This window comes from Aphelocoma coerulescens, chromosome 1 (genome assembly GCF_041296385.1).
Source record: "Aphelocoma coerulescens isolate FSJ_1873_10779 chromosome 1, UR_Acoe_1.0, whole genome shotgun sequence".
Taxonomy (NCBI): Eukaryota; Metazoa; Chordata; class Aves; order Passeriformes; family Corvidae; genus Aphelocoma; species Aphelocoma coerulescens.
In genome coordinates, this window is record NC_091013.1 from 82909775 (window position 1) to 82936244 (window position 26470).

At 41.2% G+C, this 26470-nt stretch overlaps 1 protein-coding gene across 2 annotated transcripts; it reads left to right on the forward strand.

Moving 5' to 3' along the window:
- Positions 1-5933: 5933 nt before the first annotated feature.
- CWC15 (CWC15 spliceosome associated protein homolog) lies at positions 5934-20186 on the forward strand. 2 transcript variants are annotated; one of them, XM_069015153.1, is made up of 7 exons: positions 5934-6028; positions 7004-7142; positions 9216-9328; positions 10238-10326; positions 11065-11175; positions 19338-19456; positions 19741-20186. In XM_069015153.1, exons 2-7 carry the CDS (start codon positions 7012-7014, stop codon positions 19868-19870), a joined length of 693 nt encoding a protein of 230 aa, XP_068871254.1. In that variant the 5' UTR covers positions 5934-6028; positions 7004-7011; the 3' UTR covers positions 19871-20186. The 2 variants fall into 2 exon arrangements, with proteins under 2 accessions (XP_068871254.1, XP_068871263.1); XM_069015162.1 differs by lacking the exon at positions 5934-6028 and adding an exon at positions 6171-6278.
- The last annotated feature ends 6284 nt before the right edge of the window (positions 20187-26470 follow it).

Here is a 26470-nt window from a genome sequence, read left to right on the forward strand (position 1 = left end):
ATTGAAATTTTAAATCCAGAAGGACCTCATCTAACTTAACCTCATCTTTGGAACATAACTACTTACGTAGTTTTATGTTGTAAACTCCACATCTTCTGCTTGCCTTTGTAAATTACTAATGAAATATAGAGCAGGATTTTCTGGGATTGCCCAAGCAAGGGAGTGAATCATCTCCCAGAGGAACCTGTCACTGTCCACTGAACAGAAAAAGGGCCCTAGAGATTTGCCTAGACTAGATACCTGGCTTACCTGGAGCCGTATGAGAGTAATCCTAAAGTTAAGGGAGAGCTGCACATAAACTGAGGACTGATCCAGACAGAAAATATTGATAAAGCATTAAAACATTAAAAATCTTACAGAGAAATATGTGTACCTGCTCCTGATGTTATTGCTAAAAGTTATATCTCTTACAGAGACAAGGTCATCTCCACTCCATCCTGCCTAACAAACTCACTTGTGGAATACTTCACTGGTTTCTTTATTCCACATCTACACAAAGAGAGAGGTAAAGTGAACAGATCAAAAGCCAGAGTCCCTGTGGTACATGGACAGCCAGCCCTTCCTTCCGTATAACACTGGTTTTCAAAATCTGGGCACTGTACTACTGAGACTCCTCCCAGACAGACTGAGTCATTGTCAGCCAGCATTAAGGAAAAGATAAAATTAGCTTCGCTATTAGAAATGTTTGGTTAATAAATAAAACAGTAGGACAGTTTTGCTTAACAGTGGATGCAACCATAGACAGAGGTATGTCATGGCTGCTTGCCTGGATGTAAATAGTGCATGGCTAAAATTATTTGCTTTGTCCAAGCTCAAAAAAATCTCTTCAGTAGAAACAAGAGAGCTTCCGTGGAGCTGAGTATGCATCCAAGACTGTGAGTCCAGAAAGCATTAGCTGTGTGTGTCTTGGGGCGCCACTCCTTCCTGCAGCACCCTCCCTTCCCCAAGTCCCTGAGTGCCTTTTGGCTGACATCACGTCTCACGTTGGAAAAGCACTGGGATCTCAGCGGAGAGCTGCGTGTGTGGGGAAGCAGACAGAGGAAGACACAATAAACAGAAGATGTATTCAAAACCAGTATGTTGGACCTGCAGCACTGGTCTGGCTCGTTTAATGGCTGGCTGAGAAGCCACAGTCTGCGGTGTCTGATGAAGGTCACCACTGCCTCAGGGAGGATCCAGATCAGGTCTTCATCCTGTGTCTTTTCTTCCAGGGAATTCCTTCTCATTCCTGGGATTTTCCCTCTGTGGTGAATAGGTCACAGTGTGTCTCTGTTGCCACAAAGCAAGAGTTTGCAGCTGCTAAATACACCCCGGACTGGAGTACTGAAGGCACAAAAATCCCAGCAGCCCAGGGAATGGAATGGAACTGAGCACAGAAGCAGAAAGCTGGAGAGACGGTGCAGTGGGAGGCGTCAGGGCAGAGGTTACAGGCTGGAATGACTTTATGAGCAAAGAGAAGCTGCAGTAAATGGTATTTACTGTGCCATGGCAGGCAGCAGGGAAGGTGTGATGGAGAGCAAAAGAACACAAGATGGCCTCATCGGAAAGCAGCCCCTGCTGACTCACTGGCTGAGTCACAGCCTTGCCCAGCTTCTACTCTTTTTCCAATCAAGGAAACAGCAACTTCCCACAAACTTATTTTAAGGCTGGTTCAGATGTTGAGCATTCCTGCACCAAGTTTCTAGTCTTGACAATCCCCTGTGCCCTTCCATATCTGTTTCCCAGCAGGAGGCACAATCCTTCAAATCACACAGTGTCCTGAGGTAGGAAACGGTGCTGTGGTGCTGTGGCCTCTCCAAAGCAGAAACAGGATTTTCAATTTACTGCTGATCAGCCATGCAAGCTGTGCCTCAGATGGCCAAAGACAGGCTCTCACGAGAATGCAGAGGCAAGGGGAAAATTCAAGCTGGGAGGTTTCCATTCTGGCACTGAACCTCTGCCCTGCTGGGGAAAATGCTCACCTTCAGAGCACTGCTTTGAAAGAGAAGATTGCTCATCCTCCTACTGTACTTTAAGGGTGGGAAGAAGATAGCCTACAGTGGGAGACACAAAAACTCAGGAATTGCAACTTCTTCAACTAAATTCCTTTCTGGATTCAGAAGAAATCAGTGAAAATCAACAGGTAAGAGCAATGCTATAGATGGAAGAAAGGGAAACCAAAAGCCAAAGAATACACATCAGAAGATGTCAAGAACAGAAAAATTACACAGGAAACAGGAAAAAATCCCTACACTGGCAAGGCTAAAAGGGAGTTTTTAAAGTCCATTAGGAACATAAGCAATCTTCATAACACTACAGGCCAAGAAGTAGATGAGAAAAACATTAACAAGGCTCCAAACAGGCATAAGATTTTTGTAAATGTTTTTGTTCTCTTTCAGGACACGATGTCTTTTGCAGTCTTGCCATGATCTCAGAGGAGGACCAGCACTTTGGTGAGACCTACATCCTAAAGCACTGGGATAACCAAAGAATCGCCCCAAACTGGGCCAAGAGACACTTCAGAGACAGAGTCAGAGAACTGGGTATTTGCTTTATTCGGTGCCAGGTGCGTGGGAGATCGCTCCTCCAAACACACACACACGGCACAGTATTATGGGTAAAATTCATGAAGTCATCACATTCCTTGGGATAGGAGTGGTTATACAAATTAGTTCTTGGAAGTCATTAATATTATTAGCATATGTGTCACACGTGTGATGTGGTCAGTGGTCACACTGAGGAAGGCTCAGCGGTTTCTGTGTTGTTTTCAAGTAAATTCTTGTTCCTCTTATCTTGACAAGATTAAGGTGAATCCTGCTTCTTCGGTTTTGTGCTCAACATTTGCTGTCTCTTAATAATTAACTGTGCTTACATGAGTTAAGTATTGATCAGCCTTATCAATCTCCTGGTGTGATCCACAAGCAACTACAAAATTGCACTGAGAATGTCTACAGGTACCAGAAACACTAGCTAAGAGGCTCTGCCAGTGACACCAGCAAAGGATTTATTTTTAAGACCGATGTCTGTAACGCAACCAAGTATTCATGTGTTGCAGCTCAAAGACTACATGGCATTTTCTAATCCAGAAAATGACAACCTGGAGAAGGATTCAAGAGTCACCACGGACATGTACCTGGATTCAAGCCCCCAGTGCTGTGGTGTGGGTAAAAAGGCCCGTGTGATCCTCAGATAAACAATCACATAGAAAGCTGTGGGAGGGAAGTGGCTGTATCTCCCTAGTTTGCATTGATGGGGCTGATGCTGAAACAATTCTTATAGTTTTGTTGTTGATAAATTGATAGAGAGCAAGAAAAAGTCCTCAAATGATTGATGTGAGGAAGAAAGCAATCCTAAGGTTAGAAGAGCCCAGGCTGCTTACTTTACTCAAAGGCAGCAGCAAAACTAGATTACAAAGTATAAATACCTAGTGAGAACACAGGCTTTTAAAATTACCACAGAAAGGCACAAAAGGCACCCGTGGTTGGAAACAAAGGCAACTGAAATTAAAAATAAGGTGCAGTTTTATACTGTGAGGATAACTAATCACTGGAGGAAATGAACAGGGGAAGTGGTGACTTCTTCTGTTTCTCATGTTTTCCATGCAGTACACAGTACCTTTCTAAGAGTTGCCACAGCCAAATTGCACAGCAAAGATTGGAGCAGCCATGGGAATGGGGAAGACCTGGGGTTTTGTTATTGCCTGCTTGTTTACACTATCTGATGGCATTTAAATGCATAATCCAGGAACACAGGAGTTCACACCTTTACCACTGAACTTGACTGGTGTCTCCTTCTACATCCCTGCTCTTTGGTGGAAGTTTAATCCCTCCCCTTATACTTGCCTAGTCAAAAACACAGGGAGAATGTCCCTAAATGTCAAAGCCTGCCTGGTGGGGCAATAATTCTCCATATGCAGGGTGAACACTGCATGGGAAAGAGCTCTGTGACGTGACCCAGAGGGACTGAGAAGCTGATGGTGATATTGATGAGAGTGGACATGCTCTGAGAATAATTACTGAACAAAGGCTCTCTGAGCACTTGAGCTGGGGAATAGACCAGCTATTACTGTTAGGGCCTGGAGACAATATGGTGCTAAACTTGTTACTCCTAAACTAAATCCAAACAAGTTCAAGATTGGGAAAACCTCTTAATGTTTAAAGATCTTTAAACCCAAAAGTTGTGGACCTGTGAAGGTTAAGTGCCTCTACAACAAAACTGAGTAGGTATTTTTAGGAGTCTGGACTCAGGCACCTCCACTTCACCAATATCCTTCTTTAGTGCTCAAATCTTCTAAGGAAATCAAGCCCTTGACCATAAAACACATCTTCACAATGATACACACAATCTGGGGGAAGGGAAGTTCCCCGGGGAACAATTTTGGCCAAAGACACAAAGCCATTCCTTTACTATTTGAAGATTCTTCTAATCTGTTCAGAGCAGGGACTGTGCTAGATTTTAACACACAGTGGAATGCTTGCCTTTTCCTCTAACCCAAGAGCAGGAGAGGTCCCTTCATTTCTTGAGGTCTTTAATCAAGGCTTGATAACTTCTGCCAGATGGATATTAAAGCTGAACATTAGGCACTGCCTTCAGGACATGTTACTGAGCAAAACATAACATTCTGCTCCACCATGACAGTCAAATTATCATAATCAGCTAATTATAATCATAATCATAATTAGCATAGTCAGTGCCTCTTGATTTAAAGTCCACAGATTTATAATCTAGGAATAACACCCACCATCACAGAATGATGCATTCAATTCGGGCTGTTGTGATGTGTAGCCCAACAACACCAAATTCCTTAAGCAAGATTTCTCTGCAAGGTTTGATCTTGACTTTAAAGTGCCTGTAGTGGAAGAAATCGTAAACCCATTTCACAGGGTGCCAATAGAGGCTTGAAGATGAGAAAACACACTGCTGGATACTTGGTTACTGACAGGTAACTTGGGATATGACACAGTAATTAGTGCTACTATTTACCCAACTTCAGAGTGAAGCTTAAGTTGCTTAAAATAATTGGTTTCTTTCTATACTAAAGGCCACTTCTTCCAAGTGCTTTCTCTGATGGCTCGTTGACGCAAAGGGTGCAATTTCCATCGTTGCTGTAGCTGCCTGGCTAGCAATATCTGTGGGACCTCTTGTGGGCTCTCTTCTAAACTGCATGTTGGGTGTCGAGTACTCAGGAAAATGTTTCCGTGTTAATAGCTATATCAGAGACCCTTTAGCTTCACATGCCTTGGTGCGGATTCGCAGAACCTTGATAATAAAGTGCACCTAAAAGGAACAATAAGCACAAGGAAAGAGCTGCAGTTTAAGAGGGGGAATTTAATTCCTTAGTGATGGTCGTTCGTGCTTTGGCTTCTTTACGTAGACAGCAATGATTATAGAATCATAGAACAGTTTGGGACGGAAGGGACCTTAAATATTATCTAGTTCTAACCCCCCTGTCATGAGCAGGGACACCTTCCACTAGATCAAGTTGCTCAAAGCCCCGTCCAGCCTGGCTTTGGGCACTTCCAGGGAAGGGGCATCCTCAGTTTCTCTGGGCAACCTGTTCCAGCGCCTCAACACCGTCACAGTAAAAAATGCCTTCCTTCTGTCCAGTCTAAATCTATTGTATAAACATCTACACCACGTAAAGGAGTTCTTTGCAAGGAGGGCAGGGACAAGTCAAACATGACTTGCTACCTTACAGTCAGACTTAGGCTGATGTTCCTAATACACATACCCGAATAAAGAGAATACCTTAGGTACTCCCTTTTCCTCCGTCTGCCACCGTTTCTATCCTCCCCTATTATCTCCACAAGGCTCCCTGCCCTCCCTGCTTAACCCCACCCCTCCTTGCCCTGACACCCGCACCGGGGGCGCCATTGCTACCGAGGCAGCCGCCGCCCCAGCGCGCGCTTCCGCCCCGGCGCCATCATGGCGGCCGCTCTCTATGGTCAGAGCTCCCGTGTCTATGGCCCGCCGCGGTGCATTGTGGGTGCCCGGCGGAACTATGGTGGTGCTCTAGGGCCCGGCTGCGCAGGGTAGAGGAGGCCGCGGTGTGAGTGCTCGGGAGTGCGGCCGGGAGGCTGCGGGAGGGTCCTGAAGAAGGAGAGGCGGCTCTGGAGCAGGGGGTGTCGGGGGGGAGGCGGGCCCAGCGAGAGGACGGGCTGCGGCCGGGCCCGGTGCTACGATTCGGGCCCTCCCGTGAGGGCGCACCCCGGCAAGGCCAAGGCAATTCAGCTGCAGGCCGAGCTCGGTCACTCCCTCCTGGCCGATAACTCCTGGTAGCGCTAAAGAGGTTTCTTCAGGTATTTCTGAAACCTGAGGGGTTTCAGGTTGACTCTGGGTCCTTTAAAGCCGAATACAGACTGATTTAGTCCTGTGAGGAACGGCTGAGGCAGCTGGGGTTGTTTAGCCTGGAGAAGAGGAGGCTCAGGGGGACCTTATCGCTTTCTACAACTGCCTGAAAGAAGGTTGGAGCCACGTGGGAATTGGCCTCTTCTCCCAGGACAAGAGGAAGTAACCTGTAGTTGTGCCAGGGTTAGGGGTTTAGGCTGGACATGAGGAAGAATTTCTTCACCGAAAGGGTGATTAGACATTGGAATGAGCTGCCCAAGGAGATAGAGGAGTCACTGTCCCTGGAGGTGTTTTAAGGGAAGACTGGGTTTTGGCACTTAGTGTCCTGGTTTTTTTCAGGAGGGGAAGGAGTTTAGTTACAAGACTGTATTGCTCGCTTTAAGGATGTGAGATCAGTCCCTGGCTGGTGTTACTTACTTCACAAATGTAGCTTCATATTTAAGTTATAGTCCATGTATTGTCTTTCAAGCATATTGGAAAAGACATTATTTTGAAACCTGAATAGATTCTGTCAATAAAAAGCTACTTAAATTTTGGGCTCATGAGCTGAGTGACAGCTGGTGTGCTGTAGTGGGACTTGTCACTGCTTCGACAGGTCCAGGAGCAACGTAGCTCCTAATGAGTGTCTTTCACTGTAAGTTTTAGTAACAACTTGTTTTATCCCTTGATCCTGTAGGAGTGAAGATGACAACAGCAGCAAGGCCAACGTTTGAACCTGCAAGAGGAGGAAGAGGAAAAGGAGAAGGAGACTTAAGCCAGCTATCCAAACAGTATTCCAGCAGAGATCTTCCTTCTCATACTAAAATCAAATACAGGTTAGTATCATTTTTTGGTTGTCAGGGCAAAACAGGCTGGGAATGAGTGTTCTGTTATGAGTGGTACTCATAAAATTTTCTCAGTACACGTTGATGTGTTCGACACTGAGCAAGGTGCAGAGATTGTGCAGCAGTGCTGAACAAGTGGGCTGAAAGTGATAGTCTCAAAAGCAGAACTAGAAGCTCAAATGCATTGCAGGTGACTTGGGGAGGTTTCATTTTAGTGATAATTTGTTGCTGCTTATGCACATGAATTATCAGGAGAAGATGAGCATTGGAGACTGAACATTTTGGGCAGTGAAATAGAAAGTAAGTTGGCAGTGGGACTGAGCCACAGGGAGTACTGTCACTTGCAGAGCAAGATGGGATGAGAGAAGTGGAGCTGAGCACATCCTAAAGGCAGGAAAACCACATCATGTATTTGGCAAAGGACTCTGGGGTGAGGGCATTAAGAGGAGGCAGGGAAGCCATGGACTAGCACTCAGGTAGTGGTGTGTGTTGGAAGAGCTGATGTTAAGCTGCAGGTGGTTTACACAGGTCCTGGGAGAAGAAGTTTCTTTAACCAGTGGGAAAGATAATGTGATCTTACGAATATTTTCCTATGTCTGAAATGCATAATAAATCTTTATCTTTTTGAAAAAGTAAATAAAATCTGGAGTCAGTGTGATTGACACATTTAATTTAAATTTTTTCTAAAAATGCTCATTTTATCTAACTGATGTTACTCTTGTCAGTGAAATTACTGTTAAGGTTTTACTGTTGCACTTTTTTGTGTAGATGTGTGACCTGTCACCTCTTCCCTCTTGCCCCTTTGGTTTTTAAGAATCTGTATTCATAAGAGAGTTGAGTGTTTTGAAGAATACCAAATAAAAAACACAAAAAGCGCTGTCAAATGCATTTTGCTGGGAAAATTGCTGGTGGTTTGTTTTCTAAACAAAAGTGGGGTTTGGAACACCAGTCTGTTGCTTTGGAAGAAGTCTGTGGGGACAGGTATGTATGGGAATATATAATATATGTTTTAACAAATCCCTCCTTTTGTGGGAGAGGGAGAGATGGAGGGAGCATCAAGTGTCTTCTGGTCTTTCTCCCAAGTACCTAAAACAAAGTTGTCTTTGTTAAATTGCCAGGACTGCATCACTGCACGAAAAGTCCAGTGTTTCAATCCCATTCATGTTTGTTTGCATGGCACAGGGTTTGGGAAGATTTTGCAGCTCTAACAGGGATTCCAAATTCAGGTTTTTAATTACAAAAGCAAATTAAATACTTCATCATAAAGACAAGCTGTGCACACAATATGTTTATAATGGCTCAAGTCTGGGTTTCTTCCAGGCACTCTTACTTCTAGCACTGGGTTCACAGAGAGGTGAAAGAAATTGCTGCTTGTTTTTATTCACTAGTTCTTTTCAAGATATCCACGGAAATGTCAGCAGTCTCTAGGTGGAACTTAATGTGACTCAGATATATGTAGTTCATTGCTTTTTGCTGGTATGTTGTTATATAAAAGAGGGATGACCATCTATTTACAAGGTGTTTCACTAAAGCTAGTGTTTTGTCTGTTCTCCCAACTTTTTTATTATTGGTCGTGGTCTGGTCTCATGGAGAAGAAAAGGTTTCTGAAAAAGGTGTTCTAGTCTTGGTCTTATCTGTGAGCCTTAAGAGACTGGGTTTGCAGCAGCAACTTTGGGTAGTACAACAATGAAGAAAGGTGGCCATAATGCATGTGGATGTCTACTAGGACACTGGGATTGGACTGCTGGAGAACAGAATATTTCAACATAGTGACTACAGGCAGATGTAGTCATCCTGTTTTGTAGGAATTTAAGTAGGGTCTTTTCATTCATTCAAGAGCCACCAGAAGGAGCACGAGCGTGTGGCGTGGCAGGGTCTGTGTGTGCAATGCGTACATACACAGGAGGGCTCTGCTGAAGAGAGAATAAACATACATTTACATGGAACCCAGTTCTTGTTCCCTATCCTTACCTGTGCACCCCAGGATTTACTGGCCTCCCTGAAAAAATTGCTTCCAGCTGTAGACTGTCAAACTTCAGGCTTTTTCCCCTTTTGTTGTTTTAGACAGACCACTCAGGATGCTCCTGAAGAGGTGCGTAACCGCGATTTCAGAAGGGAGCTGGAGGAGAGAGAACGAGTTGCTGCAAGAGAAAAGAATAGAGACAGACCAACCAGAGGTAAAAACCAAGAAACAAAAATCTTAATGCCTTTGTGAAACATTGCTCTTGCATGAAATTTGGTGCTGTAAGAAGTTTGCAGTTGCAGACAGCATGTCATGAGAGTAGAATTTAGGGTATTGGTCTGATAGTTCAGAACTGTTGACCTGCAAGGGAATGTCCACTGGCTTTCATGCTGGCTTCATGCTAGCAGAAATCTAGGCCAGCTGGTAGAAAAGCATGCCCAGCTGATACAGTATAATTGTAATGAATTGGCAACAAGTATGTACAGCTAATAAAGGGCTTTTTTTTGTACTTGGACGAGCAAGACAGGAAGGAGAAGGGGTAATGAGTCATCTTCTGCTGCTACAGCACCAGTGTAACAATAAAATCTGTTTGAAAGTATGTGATTCTGTTCAGATATGGTGAAGTAGTAACAAAATCAAAGATCTTTTTGAGAAGTACTCGTTTTTAGTATTAAACTACAGCCTGTTGTACTTCAGGTTTAGGTGTGAAGCTATTGCATGGCTCTCAAATTCACAGAAGTAAGTAGATGTGGTTTTGACCAAACTAGCCTACAGCAGTGCTTTGGGATCATCCTAAATGGGAACCCTCCAGTTGGATATATACAATAAGAACAGCTGTTTCTCCACAGCTGTTTTTTCTGCTATTTTTCAGCTTGAAATAATAACGATTTCAAAAAACTTCTGGAGGCCGAATTGTAAGTTTGGGGTGTTATTGCTGTTCTTGAGGCTACCTAGGGGGAGGAATTAACATGGGCATTAAGACTGAGAAGTGAGGGAAAGGTAAGCATAACCTTGTTTCTCTTAGCCTAATTCAAGACAAATTGTGAAGATTTTTGCTTTCTGACATTAGATGCTGTTAAATGAAGTGACTTAGTCACTTTCTCTTTTAACTCTTACACCATAGAACATACAACATCATCGTCTGTGTCTAAGAAGCCTCGGCTAGACCAGATTCCTGCGGCAAATCTTGATGCAGATGATCCTCTTACTGATGTATGTATCTTCTTTTCTGTCTTCTTTCCTTTCAGAACCCTGCCTTAGGATTTGCTGTTCATGCAATATGTACTTTTAGGTCACCTAAAGATTTCAGACAGGTTCCAACTTATTTTCCTTTTACAGCTTCTGTACTGTGGTGAAAGTCCAGAGTGGTTCAGAGGATTCTGGTCCATGCTGTAATGCTATTCTTGGAAAGCACAAAAATAATCTAGGAAACTGAAAATACCACTTAGAGTATGGGGAATTATCACTGGGTTAGTAAGAGTTCCCCAGAGGTAGAACTGTTGAGATGCCTGCAAATGACTGTCTGCATGAGTAAAAAAATGCTTGCCCTTGACTCTGCCTCTTATGCTGACCTCTAGGAGTTAAGTCAAAGGCTTGACAGTAAGCTCAGGGTTTTTTAATCCTGTGGTACTTGGTCCCAGCAGTATTGGACAGAGTAATCAGGCACACAGAATGACTTGTATCACAGTGATTAGCGACTGGGGACAGCCATTCTCTAGAGTCTGTCAATTACATAGCATTTTTAATTGCAGTCATCCCAAAAGCACAAACCTATTTTTCTCTCAGCTTTACTGTAGAAGAGTAAAAACCTCATTTGTATTGTATTTGCTGCTACCCAGGTATTTCAGAAATCAGCCAGCAGCAAATTGCAGCCTTAGCTGGGCAGCCCATGGCCATTTTCATTACATTAAATGACCAAGCTGATTCTTGCCTTCCATTTGTTACTGTTAGGAAGATGATGAAGATGAGGACTTGGAAGACAGTGATGATGATGACACTGCAGCTCTTCTGGCTGAACTGGAAAAAATCAAGAAAGAACGAGCTGAAGAACAGGCTCGAAAGGTAAAATCTCACACATTAAGAGCACCTGTTTTTGTGTACCGGTGTCTATTAAAACCGGTGTGCCTTAAGTACTTGGGATGAGTGAGAACTGGTGAACAAAGTGCTGTTCAAACCTCCTCTCAGGTATGATGCATTTGTTCTTCTATCTAATAATTATTAAGACTTTTTTTCTTTATAAGGCATACTGAATGCTTTACTCAGTGAAACATTTTATTCACTTTTCCTACGCTTTGTAGGGGCAATGAGTAAAGATAATCTTGATTTCATGTGCAAGTCCTCTGAACTCAGCTATCATACCAAAGTATATAGTGGCATTAGTGAGCTGCATGCAATCCAGTGTAATTTAGTTTGTTAACTAGCTTTTATGAAACAAGAAATATTAATTGTATTTATGAAAGAAAGATGTGTGCTTTCTGATGCTGCTTCTTGTGGCTGCAGGTTTTATACAGTAGTTGTCCTTTCACAGCTTTGGTGCTATGTTGCAAGGAGCACCAGTTTGAACTGTAAGACCAGAACTATTTCCATGTCATTATACACAGGCAAATTAATTTGATAAATGTGTCTGCAAAACCAGATAATAATACAGCAGTCTTTTCAGAAATAGGAAACTTAATTCACGTGTAGCTTTCATACCTCTATAATCTCTCTCTCTACAGACAGAAACACTGTGTTCTGCCCTTGAAAGGGGAAGAAAGTCCCTGTAGTTACAGATGTTTTCCTGTGAGTGGGATTAAATCCTATGCTGTTGATACTACTACCTCCTTGGTGTGAGAGAAATTGCTGGGATGGAGTGCATTAGCAAAATCCCTAACTATTGATTGGACTTCAGGGACTGTTTCTGGGAGTAGTCTGTGTTGTCAAACTTACCAGGTTTTAGGATTGTATTGGGTACTGGTTCTAACAATGTACTGCAACAGAATTTAGAGTCCAGGTATTTCATCTTCACTGCTGAAACACTCTGCTCTGATGGTACAACAGAAGTAGTGGATATGTGCAGAGTTCCCTCATCTGCTTTTACTAAGTGCTTTCTTTTTTTGAGTAGGGCTTAAATGTTTTAGTGCTTTTGTAAAACATTGGTTCCTTCATCTGGAGTAGTTTTGTATGTTTTTGTAAGTATATTCTCCATTCCTGTAAAACAAAACAAAAATCCCTAAACAAACAAACAAAAAACCCAAGCCACCTGTCACCTTTGTATAAACTAATCTGAGGTGGTTTTTTAGAACATGTTAAATAAACACATTAGATGCTGATCAGGAGGCTAATCAAAGGCTGCTCTGACAATGTAATGTTTTAGTGCCTCTGAACTACTTGTAACCTTTCCTGTAGCTTAACATACACATTCATAGTTTAATGTCTTTCATGAGTGCTTAGCTGGCAGTGAACAGAGCAGAGCTTCCAGCAGACACTAGGAACAGCTAGGAGATGATAATGTTTTAACTGCTGTTGGCAGCGTTGTAGTTGTGAGCCTGTTCTTGCCTAACAATATAAAAATTTACCTTTAGACTCAACAAGGCCTGTAGAACCAGTGAGCTCTGCAGTTCTGCACTTAAATACTATGGAAGGCTAAAAGCTGTACCATGCTGCTTCAGTGCAGAAATTGTGCTGTAGAAGACTGTTGCTACTTGATTGCCCATCTGGCTTGTGAGAGGTCTTCTACATTAAAGTGTGTCTGAAAGCATCTCTTGTTTCTATCTAGGCATTTGAGGCACATCATTTGAAGCAATGAAATTGTCTTTTGCAGTAACAACATGGTGAAAATGACTTAAAAAACACTGTCAAAAATTCGACCTCATATATTCCTATGTGAAATGTACTAAGCTACAAAGTAAGTGTAGCCATGTGTAGGAAAGATTTTGATCTCAGCTGTCCTTGCACAGTGCTTAAAATGAAAGCTTAGGTCTGTGTGGATTTTTCACTTTGCTTGATAGTTGAAATTAGGCATCAAGATTAAACAGCGCAAATTGTCACATTTCAGTGTAGAAAACTTGCATTAGGAAAAGAATTAGTAAATTGCAGCTCAGATAACCAAGTGCCTGCTTCTTTTATCATGTGTGGGAAGTAGGAACATTATAATCTCTGTGAAATTCTAATTTTGTCACTAGAGGGTGCTGAAAGCCATGAAGTATTTGGGATAGCATTTGTTTTACTTTGCTGTCTCTTAACAGCAAATGTAATGTGTTACCTTCATGGATGTTCTCTTTACTCCAGCAGCAGGGTGTCAAATGCTGTGTGTATACTGAACACAATTGTTATTCATTTGCAGTAGTGCCCACTATTGCACACTCAGAATCTAGACCGACAGTGTTCATCCTTTCACTGGTTGGTGGCAGGTAGGCTCTCTTTAACATTGGCATCTTCAGTAAATAGAGGGTGCTCTACAGGTACTTGGAATTTTATTTTCTTGTGGTTTTTTGGGGAATAGGAAACTAAGACTATTTTGATGGAAAAAGTAAAAGCCAGAGTGGGGCATAGCCTTGGAAAGAGTCTTTAGGAGTAAGGGTCATCTTTGGAAAGATGTCTTATGTACGTTGGCTTTGTGGTGCAATCTGTTTAGATTATGCCTTGTTTTCCACATCTCTGACATAAGGTGTTAACTGGCAAAGCATTTTAGAGTTATTTTATATGAATTCATTTTCCCTTCAGATACCTGGAATTTCATGTTACTATGTACTGCAAGCCATTTGACTTTGTATTAATCATTCAGGTGACTTCAGGAGAGCATCTTATGTAAAGTCTTACCTGTGTAGTTGCTGTTAATCCTAATCCATGCACAGGAGTGCTTTACCTGCTGAAATGCTGCTGTCCACAGTAGACAGCATGTGGAAGCCAGTGGCCAGGCAAAGGGAAACTGTGGAGTGAATACCTGTTCTCTCTTCACTCTGGTCATCATTCTCAAACCCCTTTGCTATGCAGACAGATTAATGTGAACATCCCAGAGTCTTAACAAGATTAAGTGGGTAAACAACTGTAATGTATCCCAAACCTGTGCCGTATGTAAATTTTTCCCTGATACTGAAGTTATTTTGATTTATTAAAATGCTAGTCCAATTATTTCTGAGAGTTCATTTAGAGTAAACTGTGTTTTTGTTAACAGTCTTCACTCATCACTTTGGTGTTCATTATTTAAGTTGCCACGAAAGGAGAACGGCTCCTTTCCAAATGGTAGTGAAACAGCAGTTAAAAACAAAATATGAGAATCTCCTTTTTTACAGGACATCCTGTTCTCTGTTAACTTCCCTTATGGGTAACACCAATTTCCATAGAAGTCCTCTAAATATAATTTTGACAATATTAATATTAAGAGGTTCTAATAGTTTGTCAGCCAAATAAGCAATTCCTCTCAAAGCTTGTTAACTTCTCAGAATGTTTAAGTTACCTGAAATTATGTAGAATCATTAAATAAATGCTATGAATATTTTTTTAAAATTATTTGAGTGTGGGAGTCCTGCTGACTTTTCCTCTACAATTGTAATCTCAGATTGTATCTAGCAGATACTAAGATGACCAGGAAATTCTAGTTTTGAAAGCCATTTCTGTGGAATAATTCTAGGTCTGTATAAAACTGCAAACACAAGGTCGTTGTCTGTGTTAACCATCCATGGATAGGTTTCAGGAAACATTTCAATATTCTAAGTTAAGCTTTACAATGCTCTTGTTCTTCAGTTTGGCAGTGCTTCCTTAGAAAGTAAATTGAAATAATTAAAAAGAAACTTCAAACCATTGAGCAGCTGAATGTATGTGTGCAGTTGTAGCAAACCTGTTTTAATATCCAGTAATTTTTTGCTTAGCTGAGAGCAGACTTAGTTTGTTTCCTTAACAGTTTTATTTCACCAAGCGTTTCTCTATAACTTCATCTATTACTTTACCAGTAGTCAGAGGAAATCTTAGCTCTGCCCCCTGTTTTAGCCATGTCACAGGCCTGTGATAAAAGATCAGAAAATGAGTCTTGATAGATATTAACCTTTTCACTTAAATCTTAAGGGTCTGACTAAAACTAGAAGATCAAATCAGTGTTTAAGAAAGAATTTCGGTAAAGAGGCAAAAGCAGATGGCAGAGTATGTTTCTTCATACAGTGTTTGAGACATGCCAGGAACACTTAACCCTTGCCAGGAACTAATGATAACATCCCTTTCCTTGTGGATAAAATGACAACAAAGCTGCATGTGGACGCTGCTGTTGTGATTACTCGGTGCTCTTTGTTTTTGAAGTCTCAATGAAGTTTTTGAATCTTTGTGTTGCACAGTTAGTAACTTGCACAGGATCAGATAACTGAGGTGGATCTGTGCATTCTTGAATTTCATTCCCTGCTGCTAAAGGCAGTGCTATCATAGTTTGTCATTCAAAAATTAGCATTTAAATCAGGTTATGCTTTTTTTTTAAACTTTTTTTCAGCCTTCGATGAAATGTGGGTATTTCAGGTTTTCTTTCAGCTGCTCAACATCTATAAAAACTGTGTGGGATAGCTGACTTTAATACAATGGAGTCATGGGGAATTTCAGCACTTTCTGTAAAAGTAATCTTGCTCTGTGCTAAGGGTAGGAATTATGCTAAAAATAAACATGGTGACGATGTTTTTCTTTCCTTTGCAGTCAGAAACAGATATGCCAAGGAAAGAAATTCCCAAGATTGCCTTGACCACTTAGTTTATCTGCCACTTTCCAGTCCTCTGCAACTGTAGTTGACTTAAGTCAATGCATTTTTTTTGCTAGCAATAATCAGTTGAGCCTGAAATGCCAAGTTGTTGGGGCCAGTGTACGAATTGTGTATCCCAGCCTGCATGATGGTGCAGTGGAAATGCAGTCAGTAGAGCCTGGAGTGTGGCTGGTCTCCTGCGTCATAATTTAGTGTGAGCACAAGAGCTGTCTTGGCTCCCTGTTGTATCCTCTAGGTCTCTGCCAGGATGTGAGCTCAGGTGCCTATGGGCCCATGTCTATCTATAGGTGTCTTAACACAGAGATAAATCCCTCTTTTAGTCTTAAACTAGTTCTTGTAGTGTAACACTTCTTAGATGTGTTATTTCAGCTTTGATTTTTTTTTCTATCGCCACATTTTATCACTTAATGCTTTTCTTTTTATCAGAAATCAAACTACGTCAGGCTGATTGAGGCTGAAGGATATATATGGGTTGTGTCAAAGCAGATAAAATTTAGGATGATGTATAACATGCCTTTTAAAAATCTTAGTATAGAAAATTTGAATGTGCATCTGTGTGTAGGAAGTACATTGGAGTACAGTATACATATTTTTTATGATTCTTAATATTGGCTTTATCTTTCTCTAGTGAATCTGAATATTTGCCATTCAAATGACTGAGTGCTTTTGGCTTCTCTTTGTGCATGGTAAAGAGTGCTGGAATCATCAGCTTTGTAGGAACTGTTGAAATCAAATCTGAAATGGAGAAAGGGAGGGAAGAAGGACTGTAATTCCTCCTCAGAAGATGCTGGCTGACTCCAGTCAATTTTTGACCACTAAAAAAACATCGTATGTGAAGTGCATACTTGTAGTTCTGTATATGTCAATGGTGTGTGGATGCATTTTCATGCATCGTGAAAACCCAAACTAAAATAGTAATGTCTGCCCCAGATAGCATAATGCATGATGCACAGGTTCAGAAACTTTGGATCATGTCTTAGAAGTTTGAGGGTGAGACTGTGCCATGCTCTACCTGCCACCTTCAGAACAGTTCACCTGGAGTCCAGCTCTAAAATGAGGAACTGCTGCATCTGTTTGTATAAACTTGGAAGAAGTTCTCTTCACAGAACTGTTTTTCAACAGAGGACTATTAATTTCTTGCAACGGTCTTAGTAGTGCTACCTTCTCTTGATTAGGAATTTTAGGTTTGTAGCCTTCTCATTTGCTCTCAGTGTTTTTCCCAGGCCTGTTGTGTTTTCAGAGCCTCACTTTTAATGGAGCACTGCAGATTAAAGTTAATGGTGCAGAGCCCACCTCATTTTGGACAACACAGAGAACAGTTCACATGCTTGCATCCAGCTGTAAATTTGCTCATGGTCGTAAACAGTATCTGATCACCTCCTGGGAGGTATCTGAAGATCAGTACTGGGTTTTTGCTTGTTCCAGCAGCCAAGGTTTTGCTTGGTTTCAAAGCAGTGCTTTGCATGCATGTGCTGTATGATAATCTGAGGGCTGCTGGACTTCTGGTGAGAACACATGGCAACAGACTGCAGTAAACTGGATTTCATGGCTGTTGGCTACTCCATGTTATGGGGAAGGAAGATGGTAAATCAAAGGTTGGCGTTCTGTGCAGAAGCAGCTGCATACGTTTCTTGTCTCTGATCCACAGAGAAAAGTATCATTTGAGTTTATATTTTTAATATGGGAGGAAATTGCTGTTCCATATCAAATATTTTTGTTCTCCACGTTCCCATACTGACTGGGGTGATAATAACTGAAGTTGAACTGCAAATGTTGGATTTAGAGCTATTTGAAAGCTCAAAACCTTAGTTGATTTGTGTTAATAACTTCTAACTGCTGTGGTTTGTGTTACAGCTCCATGGACACAGTAGCAAGAAAGAGCAAGTTTTGCCGAGGCATATGTTTTAATAAGGACAGCTGTACTTTGTTTTTGAGCAATATGCCCTTTTGGGGAACTCTTTCCATCCCACTGGCAATTAATTGCAGCTGGTTCTATATTTTATTTGTGAGAAGCAGTGTAATGGTGTTTTTTAATAACTAAAACTTGGGTAGATTTTGAAAGGTAAAATCTTTACCAGTGATCCTGCATCATCTGGTATTCGTGTGAACATTAAATTAATGTTCTTAAGAAAGCTGAGGTATTTAAAAAGAAAGTTTCATAGAATCACAGAATGGTTTGGGTTGGAAGGGACCTTAAAGGTCATCTAGTTCCAACCTCCTTGCTGTGGGCATGGACACCTTCCACTAGACCAGGTTGCTCAGAGCTCCATCCAGCCTGGCCCTAAACACTTCCAGGCTTAGGGTGCCCATGCAGAATTTCACATACCTGATCAGTTGAATGGAAAAACATTGTAAATTGTAGGTAATAATAAATAACTTAGTATTGGTTAAATGTTTGAAGCTAGAGAACTCTGGCTAGCATCAGCATCAAGTTTAGCATTTAAACCTTGTAAACTCCAGCAGCAAGGAAACTGCTTCCTCTTTTGGGATCCTGTAGAAGTCCTCAGCAATTCATTTTCTGCAGGTTTTTTTTTTTCCCAGCTCGTGGAAAAGCCCCAACCTTGTGATCTCTTTGGTTTTAGTTTATATAATTTTTAAAAGCCATGGTTGGGTTCTCCTGCAGTGCTAATGAGGCTTCAGTTCATTTTTTAACCAGTGTCTTCAGACCATACTTCAGAGTAGGAAACCTACTTAGTCATCCAAATTTAAAGAATTACTTTTTTTCCTACTGGTTCTTTCATCAAAGAACACTCCCTGCAGTATTTGTGAAAGCTTGTGGAAAAATACAGTGATGTAAAATGAATATTAAACATTAATTTTGAAGTCTGTAAACATTTAAGCCACTAGATGTGCTAATAGAGCTTGGAAGCGTGGGCAGTGAAATTACCTTGTGTTGCTTGTAGTGCATTGCTTCACTTAGGTTTGAGTTATATGCATTTGACAGTACAAGGACAAGAAAATTTGTCTGCTTCTTAATATTGAAACTCTTAAATAGTCTTATGACAGCCTCAGTTCATTTCACTGTGGGGTTCTCAGTATTCTTTTTAATTTGTCCCTAGGGAAGTTGTAGTTGTAAAATCCAAACAGCTGCTGAAAATAGAGAAGTTTCAACATGCTGTATGGTTTCTTCTACCTAGTGAATATTGTATGATGTACTCGCTTTTCTCATGAGGTTAAAGAAAATCTTTTAATCTGTATACAGTTTTTAATGTAATACATATGTATGGTAAAGCTAGAATTTAACTGAATATTTGGTGTCACATCAGAGCTAAGTAGAGCAGATATGAGTGTTGCTAGTTTGACAGTTTATTAGCAAAGTTAAGCTCTTTAGTGTATCTCTGCTTCTATCCTTATTCTCCTCATATGCAAGTGCCAAACACTCTGAAAAGTCTGAGCTAAGAATTAAAGCTCCATCTATGTGAGTGTTCAAAGCTAAATAATGTGTATCTCTACCAATCAGAGGAGAAAAGTGGCCTGGAAAAATAATATATCCATTTCTGGTTCTCAGGAACAAGAGCAAAAGGCTGAAGAAGAAAGAATTCGGATGGAGAACATCCTGAGTGGCAACCCACTGCTGAACCTTACTGGGCCAGCACAGCCTCAGGCAAACTTCAAAGTGAAGAGGAGGTACTGTGCAGTCTGTTCAGTGACACCCATCCCCTTGCTGACTCTCGCTGTTCAGAGTCAGAAAATGTGATCACTGTAGCTGGTTTCTATTTCCTTCCTCAGATCTTGTCACAAGTGTGTAGGAGACAGGTTGGGATAGAAAAATAGATCATCTTTGTGAAAGACTAAAATCTAATCCTAATGACTGGGTGTTCTGTAGGAGGGTCAAACTCCGTATATATGTTTTTGTATATTGCACCTAATTTTCATACGAGCTTACTGAAATTAAAAACTTTTGTTTTCAGGTGGGATGATGATGTTGTCTTCAAGAACTGTGCCAAGGGGATAGACGAAACAAAAAAGGACAAAAGATTTGTCAATGATACTCTGCGATCAGAATTTCACAAAAAGTTCATGGAAAAATATATCAAGTAGTACAGTTTTATGTGCGGTAGCGTGCAAGGACTTGGTAGGTCATAGTCGTTCCCTCCCTTTCCCTCAGAATTTAAGGCTGAATGTTTGGTCATGGATCCCAAATGCTTTTCCAAGATCAGCAACAGCTTCATAATTAATGAGTGCTATGTGTCTGGAGTTTTTATTCCTGCATATTGTTTTCCTTTACAGTTTTAATTAAACCAGTTTGTGTCTCATGAATGTTTTTCTTTCTTCATGTGTGTTTACTTTTACTGTCCACCTTGTAAGTGGTAGAAGAGAGAACCTGATTTGCAATAAATACTGCTGATTGTTTAAATTGCTTTCCAAAATGCCCTGTATTTGTAGTGATGGTGGTTTGTAACTTATGCAACTTTGATAAATCTCAGTATTAATCAGAGGTGAAGAAGAACTGAGTGTGGTAAGCAGCGTGAACTGAAAAGAGCTATACTTTCTGTAGCAAACTGGACTTCCTCTTAAAAGCTAGTTTGTAACTTAGCTAATCTTCATTTTTAGTTTCTTTCTACTGTCAGCAAAGATACGGTTTTGGGGTGGGTCCAAGTTCTAAGCAGCTTTCCTACCTTGTGGGCTCTCTTGGCTCAGCACATCTGGAACAATGCCATGTAATGCCTGGGGGAGCCTTGAGTGGGAAATGCTCCATGGAACTGTGGGGTTTTTTTCCTCCTTAATAAACCACTGCAGTGCTCGATCCCTCAGCCACAACCCAGTGGCCACAAGGTTCAGTCTCTGTGTGTGTCCTTTAGTGGTAATAATATTGTCAGAAACTTGCAAGTGTTTTTAATCAAACAAGTGATACCAAGGTACCATAGTCCATTTACTCCTCTAATGTCCATGCTAACACTTAGGACAGTATAAAATATGAATGACTGCAAAACACTGTCATCTCAGTTGCATTTGAAATCTTGGCCAAGCGATGCGCTGGCTTGGAACGTAACAGTTTCAAAATGGAGTAGTTACCTCTCTGCCTGGGAGGTGACAGTAGCAGAACTCAGATGTGTTTATGTAAAATTCTTGCCCTTCTCTTTGCCTATGTTATGCTCAGTTGAGTTTTTTCTCACAGATGCTGTTTCTTAGTCTTATTTTCAAGTTCTTAATTTGAAAACTTACCTGATTTTTTTTTTAAGAGAGTAAATGTAGAGCACAATGTTTCAGATTTTTGTTGGGCATGACTGGTATCCTGTAAAAGCTTTCCTTGGCTTTAGCTGTATTTGCCATCCTTTCACTAAGCTATGCATAGCGTGCTAATGCCAGCAGCTCATACCCACATTTACTTGGAAACAAGATTTTCAGCATGCTTTGGGTCATGTGACCTACTGGAGGAATACATGTTTGTGTTATTTCTGCTGCCTGCCTTAGCATAGAAATGATTCTTGGGAAGCAGAAAAATAGGTGTAGTTTGTAATTCTCTTAAAATGAAGCTACTAAAATCTTAGTATATAGGCAACATGTTTAGAAGGTGGGGAAAAAAGAAGTCAAGGGCTGTACTTGTCAGGGCCTGGCAGTGGAGAAGCCAGCTGCTGCTTCAGGTCCAACCTAGCAGCACATTTGTCATGGCAACAACAACAACAAAAAAATTACATTGATCTTGCAGTATTCCGAGATCTAACTGCTGTGGCACAGGGTTTTATTGGAGGGGGGAGACGTAGTTGGAAGGCCAGTTCAATGCCCTCATGGAAAATCACAAGTGCAGCGTGGCCATCATTTGTGTTCCCGAAGTAATGGAACTTTTCTTGGAAAAAATAACACTTTCCAGAAGTCAGATGGCTGTGGTTGAATGAGGTCTTCCACAGGCACGCAGGCAGCTGTTCTGCACGCCTGCAGGAGCTTCCCTTTCTTAAATTTAGGCATAATGCATAGCTGTGCTGGGTCATTTTTCCCAGCAGCTCCCTCCCTCACAGGTTCTGTGGGAAGAGCTGTAGGGATGTATAGCTCCAGGCTGCAACTTCATTTGACATTTTTTGTTGGCATTGTTCTTCAGCTCCACCATAGAATTTGCAGATCTTCTCTCTGATGTCCCCCCTCAAAGCTTTTGTATTTTGGCCTCCTGGAGTGTAAGCTGACCCAGGATCTGAGGACTCAGCAATACACCAACACAATATGATAGTTAAGGAATCTGAAGTCTTACCTTTTGATGGGTTTTGTATCACTAATTACTGAATTTTCTTTACTAGTACTGGAAACTCTGAAGTGCTCTGTGATTTTTTTTTTGTCAGGGAAGTGCTTTCAGTATTGATGCTGTATTGATGTTTAATTTTCTACTGTGCTTCTTGCATGCATCTAGAAAAAAATAAGTTGACCATTTGTTTTTGTAAAACTGCAGTGTGACTATGAGTTCTTAAAAAAAAAAAGAGATTGACATGCTACCCCTCTGCTCTCAGTAGAGATTTTTTTCCAGGATCCCCTGTTCAGTATGACAAATAGCTTTCAACAAGGACAGTGGACCTGGCAAAGGCAACTTGTTCCAGGAGGTGAAGTGGAAGAACGTTAATGTTCAGGATTTCAAGGAAGGCGTTGTTTTGCAGTTGCTAGCATTCAGAATTATTTAATTCTGTGTTTTTGTAAGCAACACTTGAACTTACTGTGACTGGTGGGTATAGACAAAGCCTATCTGCTTTATAAACAGTTTCCTATTGTTTATGGCTACCTTTGGAGTAGCATTACAACTGAACACTAGGATCTGTTTTCCATAAGGGCTAAGTTAAACTTCCAAGGTTTTTTTGCAAAGCCTCGTCTTTCAAAATTTTTCTTGGAGTATGTTTTATAATTCTGAAGGGATTAATAGTATGAGGAATAAAGCCTAATGATAGTCCTGCAACTGGAAATAATTGTGCTGTGTGTATACAGGGTTCTAAAATGTTTAGCATCTATTTGTCTTCCTCAAGTAGATGGCTGAATATTACAGGCTTCCTATTGCAACCAGCAAGATTGCCATCTGCATTTTTCAGGATTTCATCCTATGAATGCCTGGAAAGAGTTCTTTTCTATAAAAACCCAATCAAGCAAACCTTTTTGGTGAGTTAACAGTTTCTCTGTTCACTTGTATTTTGTTTGAAGTAAAATCCTGGGGCAGGGATGATCTGGTACTTGCTCTGTTTCCCTTGGAGTGTCTCATGGGCAGCCCAGCTCATGCTTGCTGTAGTGACAGCCTGGTGTCTTCTTTCAGCCAGGCAGGAATCAATTCCCACTGAGGTGCTGAAATTTCGCTCTACAGCTACAAATACATGAAAGTCTTTCGTGCTGGAGGAGAGATCTGAACACAAGGTCAAACCATTAAATGCATGGGGGATGTTGCCCTCAAGTGCTTTGCTTCAGAGAAATCTAGGATTCAAGCTTTGAAGGGATGTACTGATGCTCAGAAAGTGCTTCAGACTCAAGTGTTTATTCATATTTGCAGCCAGGGCTAGTTGGGGCTGGAAGCCTTTTTTTTTTTTTTTTTTTTTTTTTTTTTTTAAGGAAAGTCAGAATCACATGTGGGTGCTTCTCTGATTTTCTTTCTTTCTCATGGCATAGTGCTCTGCGATACAGATTCAGGAGGAGGGAAAGGAAATACCCACAGAAATGTTTCCATCCATGGAAGTCCTCATTCCATCTCCTGTCAGCTTCTAGAAGGAAGTTTAATTAATTGTTATTCAGAAACAAAACTTCCTGTCTCATTCTGTCATGCCTGTTTGGGAGAAAAATTTTGGGAAGTTTTTTCAAGAAAACAAAGTCTTGTTGTAAGTTTTGTTGTGAGTTCATCTCTATCTTCCCTACCAAGGCAGACTGACACATCGTATCTAGTGCTAGAGGCAAGTACAGCCTCACTACCACACTTTATGTCCCCCAAGATACAGTGCAAGCAGAGCATAAATGGGCACATTTGGAAAATGTATGTTTCCTAAGAAAGGCTTCTCCCAGCTCTCTTTTTGAATTGTGGATAAGCAGAAAGAAGAGTAATGTTGCCATACATGCCCCAGTCACTCATTTGCAGTAAATTTAAAAAAAAAAAAAACAACCAAAACCACATTGAATTCTTATGTTGTTCAACCACAGGTAGATTTTACCATTGTGCTGCTTTCCTCCCTGGACTGAGGTCAGACAGGTTGGCTTTTCTGTATTTCAGACTTGACTTTGTTTTCTTGGCATAGGTGGGTGTATCATGGGATGTAACTCAAGAATGACCATGATACTGTGCCTGGTGTGGAAGTAAGATTGAAAATTAAGTAGTGACTATGTCTAGTTTTTAAATTCCATTAGTTCAGGGAGTTGGAATATACCAAAGGCTTGTGTAATATGTTTTTCTTGCCCCTTTGTAGCATCTGACCAGAACCTTAGTGTCAGGACCAGTGTTCAGGACCAGAACCTTAATGTCACTGATTTTACCAAAACTTGTCATTTCAAGTGGGAAACTTTCATTAAAAAACAGAACCAGACAAAGAAAAAGCCAAGCACAAAATTGCTTGGAATTCTAATGTGCCTAGTGCACCTCTAATGAGAAGAAGGGGTCATGTAGATCTAAGCAAATTATGTCTCCTAATCCAAATCCCAGTTTGCCACCAAGCCTAAGAAATACATTTGGAAGTAAAGGGAAGAAGCACTGTACAGGAGGTGGAAGAATGGAACAGAGAAATCTGCTTGTTCTGTGTTGAAATCAGTATCATCTGCATAGGAAAAGATTACTTCTAAGTTGTATACTAGAATATCATTTTAAAGACCACAATGGGCATCTGTTATGATAAGTTTTATGGAAACAGGCTGTAAAGCAGGCTATAGTCTGAAGAGCTTAGATGCTCAGAAGTCAGGGTGAAGGGCAGAATGAAAACAGGGTGTTCTGTCCCACAAAAAGTTGTGTTTGGTTGCTGAGTATTGAGCTCCTCTCCCCTTGGTATCAGCGTTACTTACAAATCTGCCACTCCAACCAGCTCTTGTCTCAGAAATACTCCTGTTAAGAAATTGGGCTGTTTCTGTTTCTTTTCAGTTGTTTCTAGTGGATGGGATTTCAAGCAGTTAGGCTTCCTCCAGTGAAAAATGGTTATTTTTCCTGCACTGGGAGAACAAGCTGTGAATTTGGTTGGATGAGGGTGAAGGATACATCTGCCAGTTAGCCTGCCTGCTTTCAGATGGGGTCCCTTGTGGCTGATCTCTTTCTTTTGGGGCTGCCCAGTTGAAGTTGGTGGTACATGGGTGGTTGGGATTGGTGGTGAAACCAGGCAGCAGTGGAGGTTGTCAACACCAAACACAGAGTGGAAGAAGTTGGGGTCCTGTTGGGTTTGTTTCTTCTGCTGATGAGAACTGCCACTTGCACCTCTGAAATGAGTGCGTTAAACCAACTTCCCCAATTACTCCTCCTAGCAATAGATGGATTCATCACATTTCTCACTGCAAGATTTGTTTTGGGTAGTGCAGCATTATGATTTATTTTAGAAGATAAGACTTCATTGGAACTTCTTTGTGGTTCAAAACTTTGAGGGCTGAATTCATTTCACTTGGAGCACAGATAAACTGATGGTAACAACAATGAATCACGTTTTCTCAGAGCTATAGAAATTATTCATAGATGTTGAAATCTCTAGCTGTTTTACACCACCTCATCTTTTAATTTATGCTTGCTTTTCAAACACCAGCTTTTAAAAATGTATATTCTCTCTTTCAATGCATCCTCTTTTCAAGTGAGAGAAGGAATAATTTTAGAAAATTCTGGAGCCAAATAATTTTTAAAAAATTAAAAATCAAATAAAAGTCCTTCTTTATAAAATATCCCTTTCTACCATTTGTTCCAATAAAGAATAAAAGCCAGATGGTGGGCGTTAGAGCAGGGGATTGTAATTAGGCCTCTGGAGTCTATTTGCAGCCAAGATGGTGGCCTGGATTTTATTCCTCTTGATGGACTTGTATTGCAAAACTTGTTATATTCATGGAGTCGGGCATGAAGCAAAGGAATGAAGCAATGATTTTAGCCCTGCTCTGAGATGGGAGGGAAGCAGGGTTCAGGTTTTGGCTCTGCTTCAGTTTGTGTGAATTTACAGGAGTGGCTCAGGCATGTAAACTCTTCCAGTCCCAGTGCTGGATCTGAGGAGAGAACAGGGTGCTGGTATCCCAGCTCTGGAGCTCTGTTCGTGATGGAAGTGGGTGTACCTTTACCCTTGCAGTGCTGAACCACCTTAGAGCATAAGGTGGTCACAAGAGAGATGCAGAAGATCTGAGTTAATGTTGCTCAAGGCAGGGGACAGAGAGAGCAGTGCTCAGCGTTGGTCCCTTGGGTAAGTTCACACTTTCCAGGTGAGACTCCTGCAGGAGGATGGAGCCTGGGACATGCCTTTGGCTGCTGAGGTGCTCAGCTGTAGCTGCAGAGCATGAGAGCATTTCTGGATCTAGAGTGAGAATGCCTTTGGCATGAAGATTTTATTAAAATTCCACATTTTTAAAGTAAGTATTTTTTGTCAATTAGCAGTGATATGTATCAGAAACATTTTTCATTTTACTCTTGCCTATAGAGTAAAATAGAAAGCTGCTAGCAATTGCTGATTGCAAATGGGAGCATTTATGGACAAAGCTTTTCCTTTCCTCAACTGCTGTAGCCTTGCTGGCTCCTCTTCAGCATTT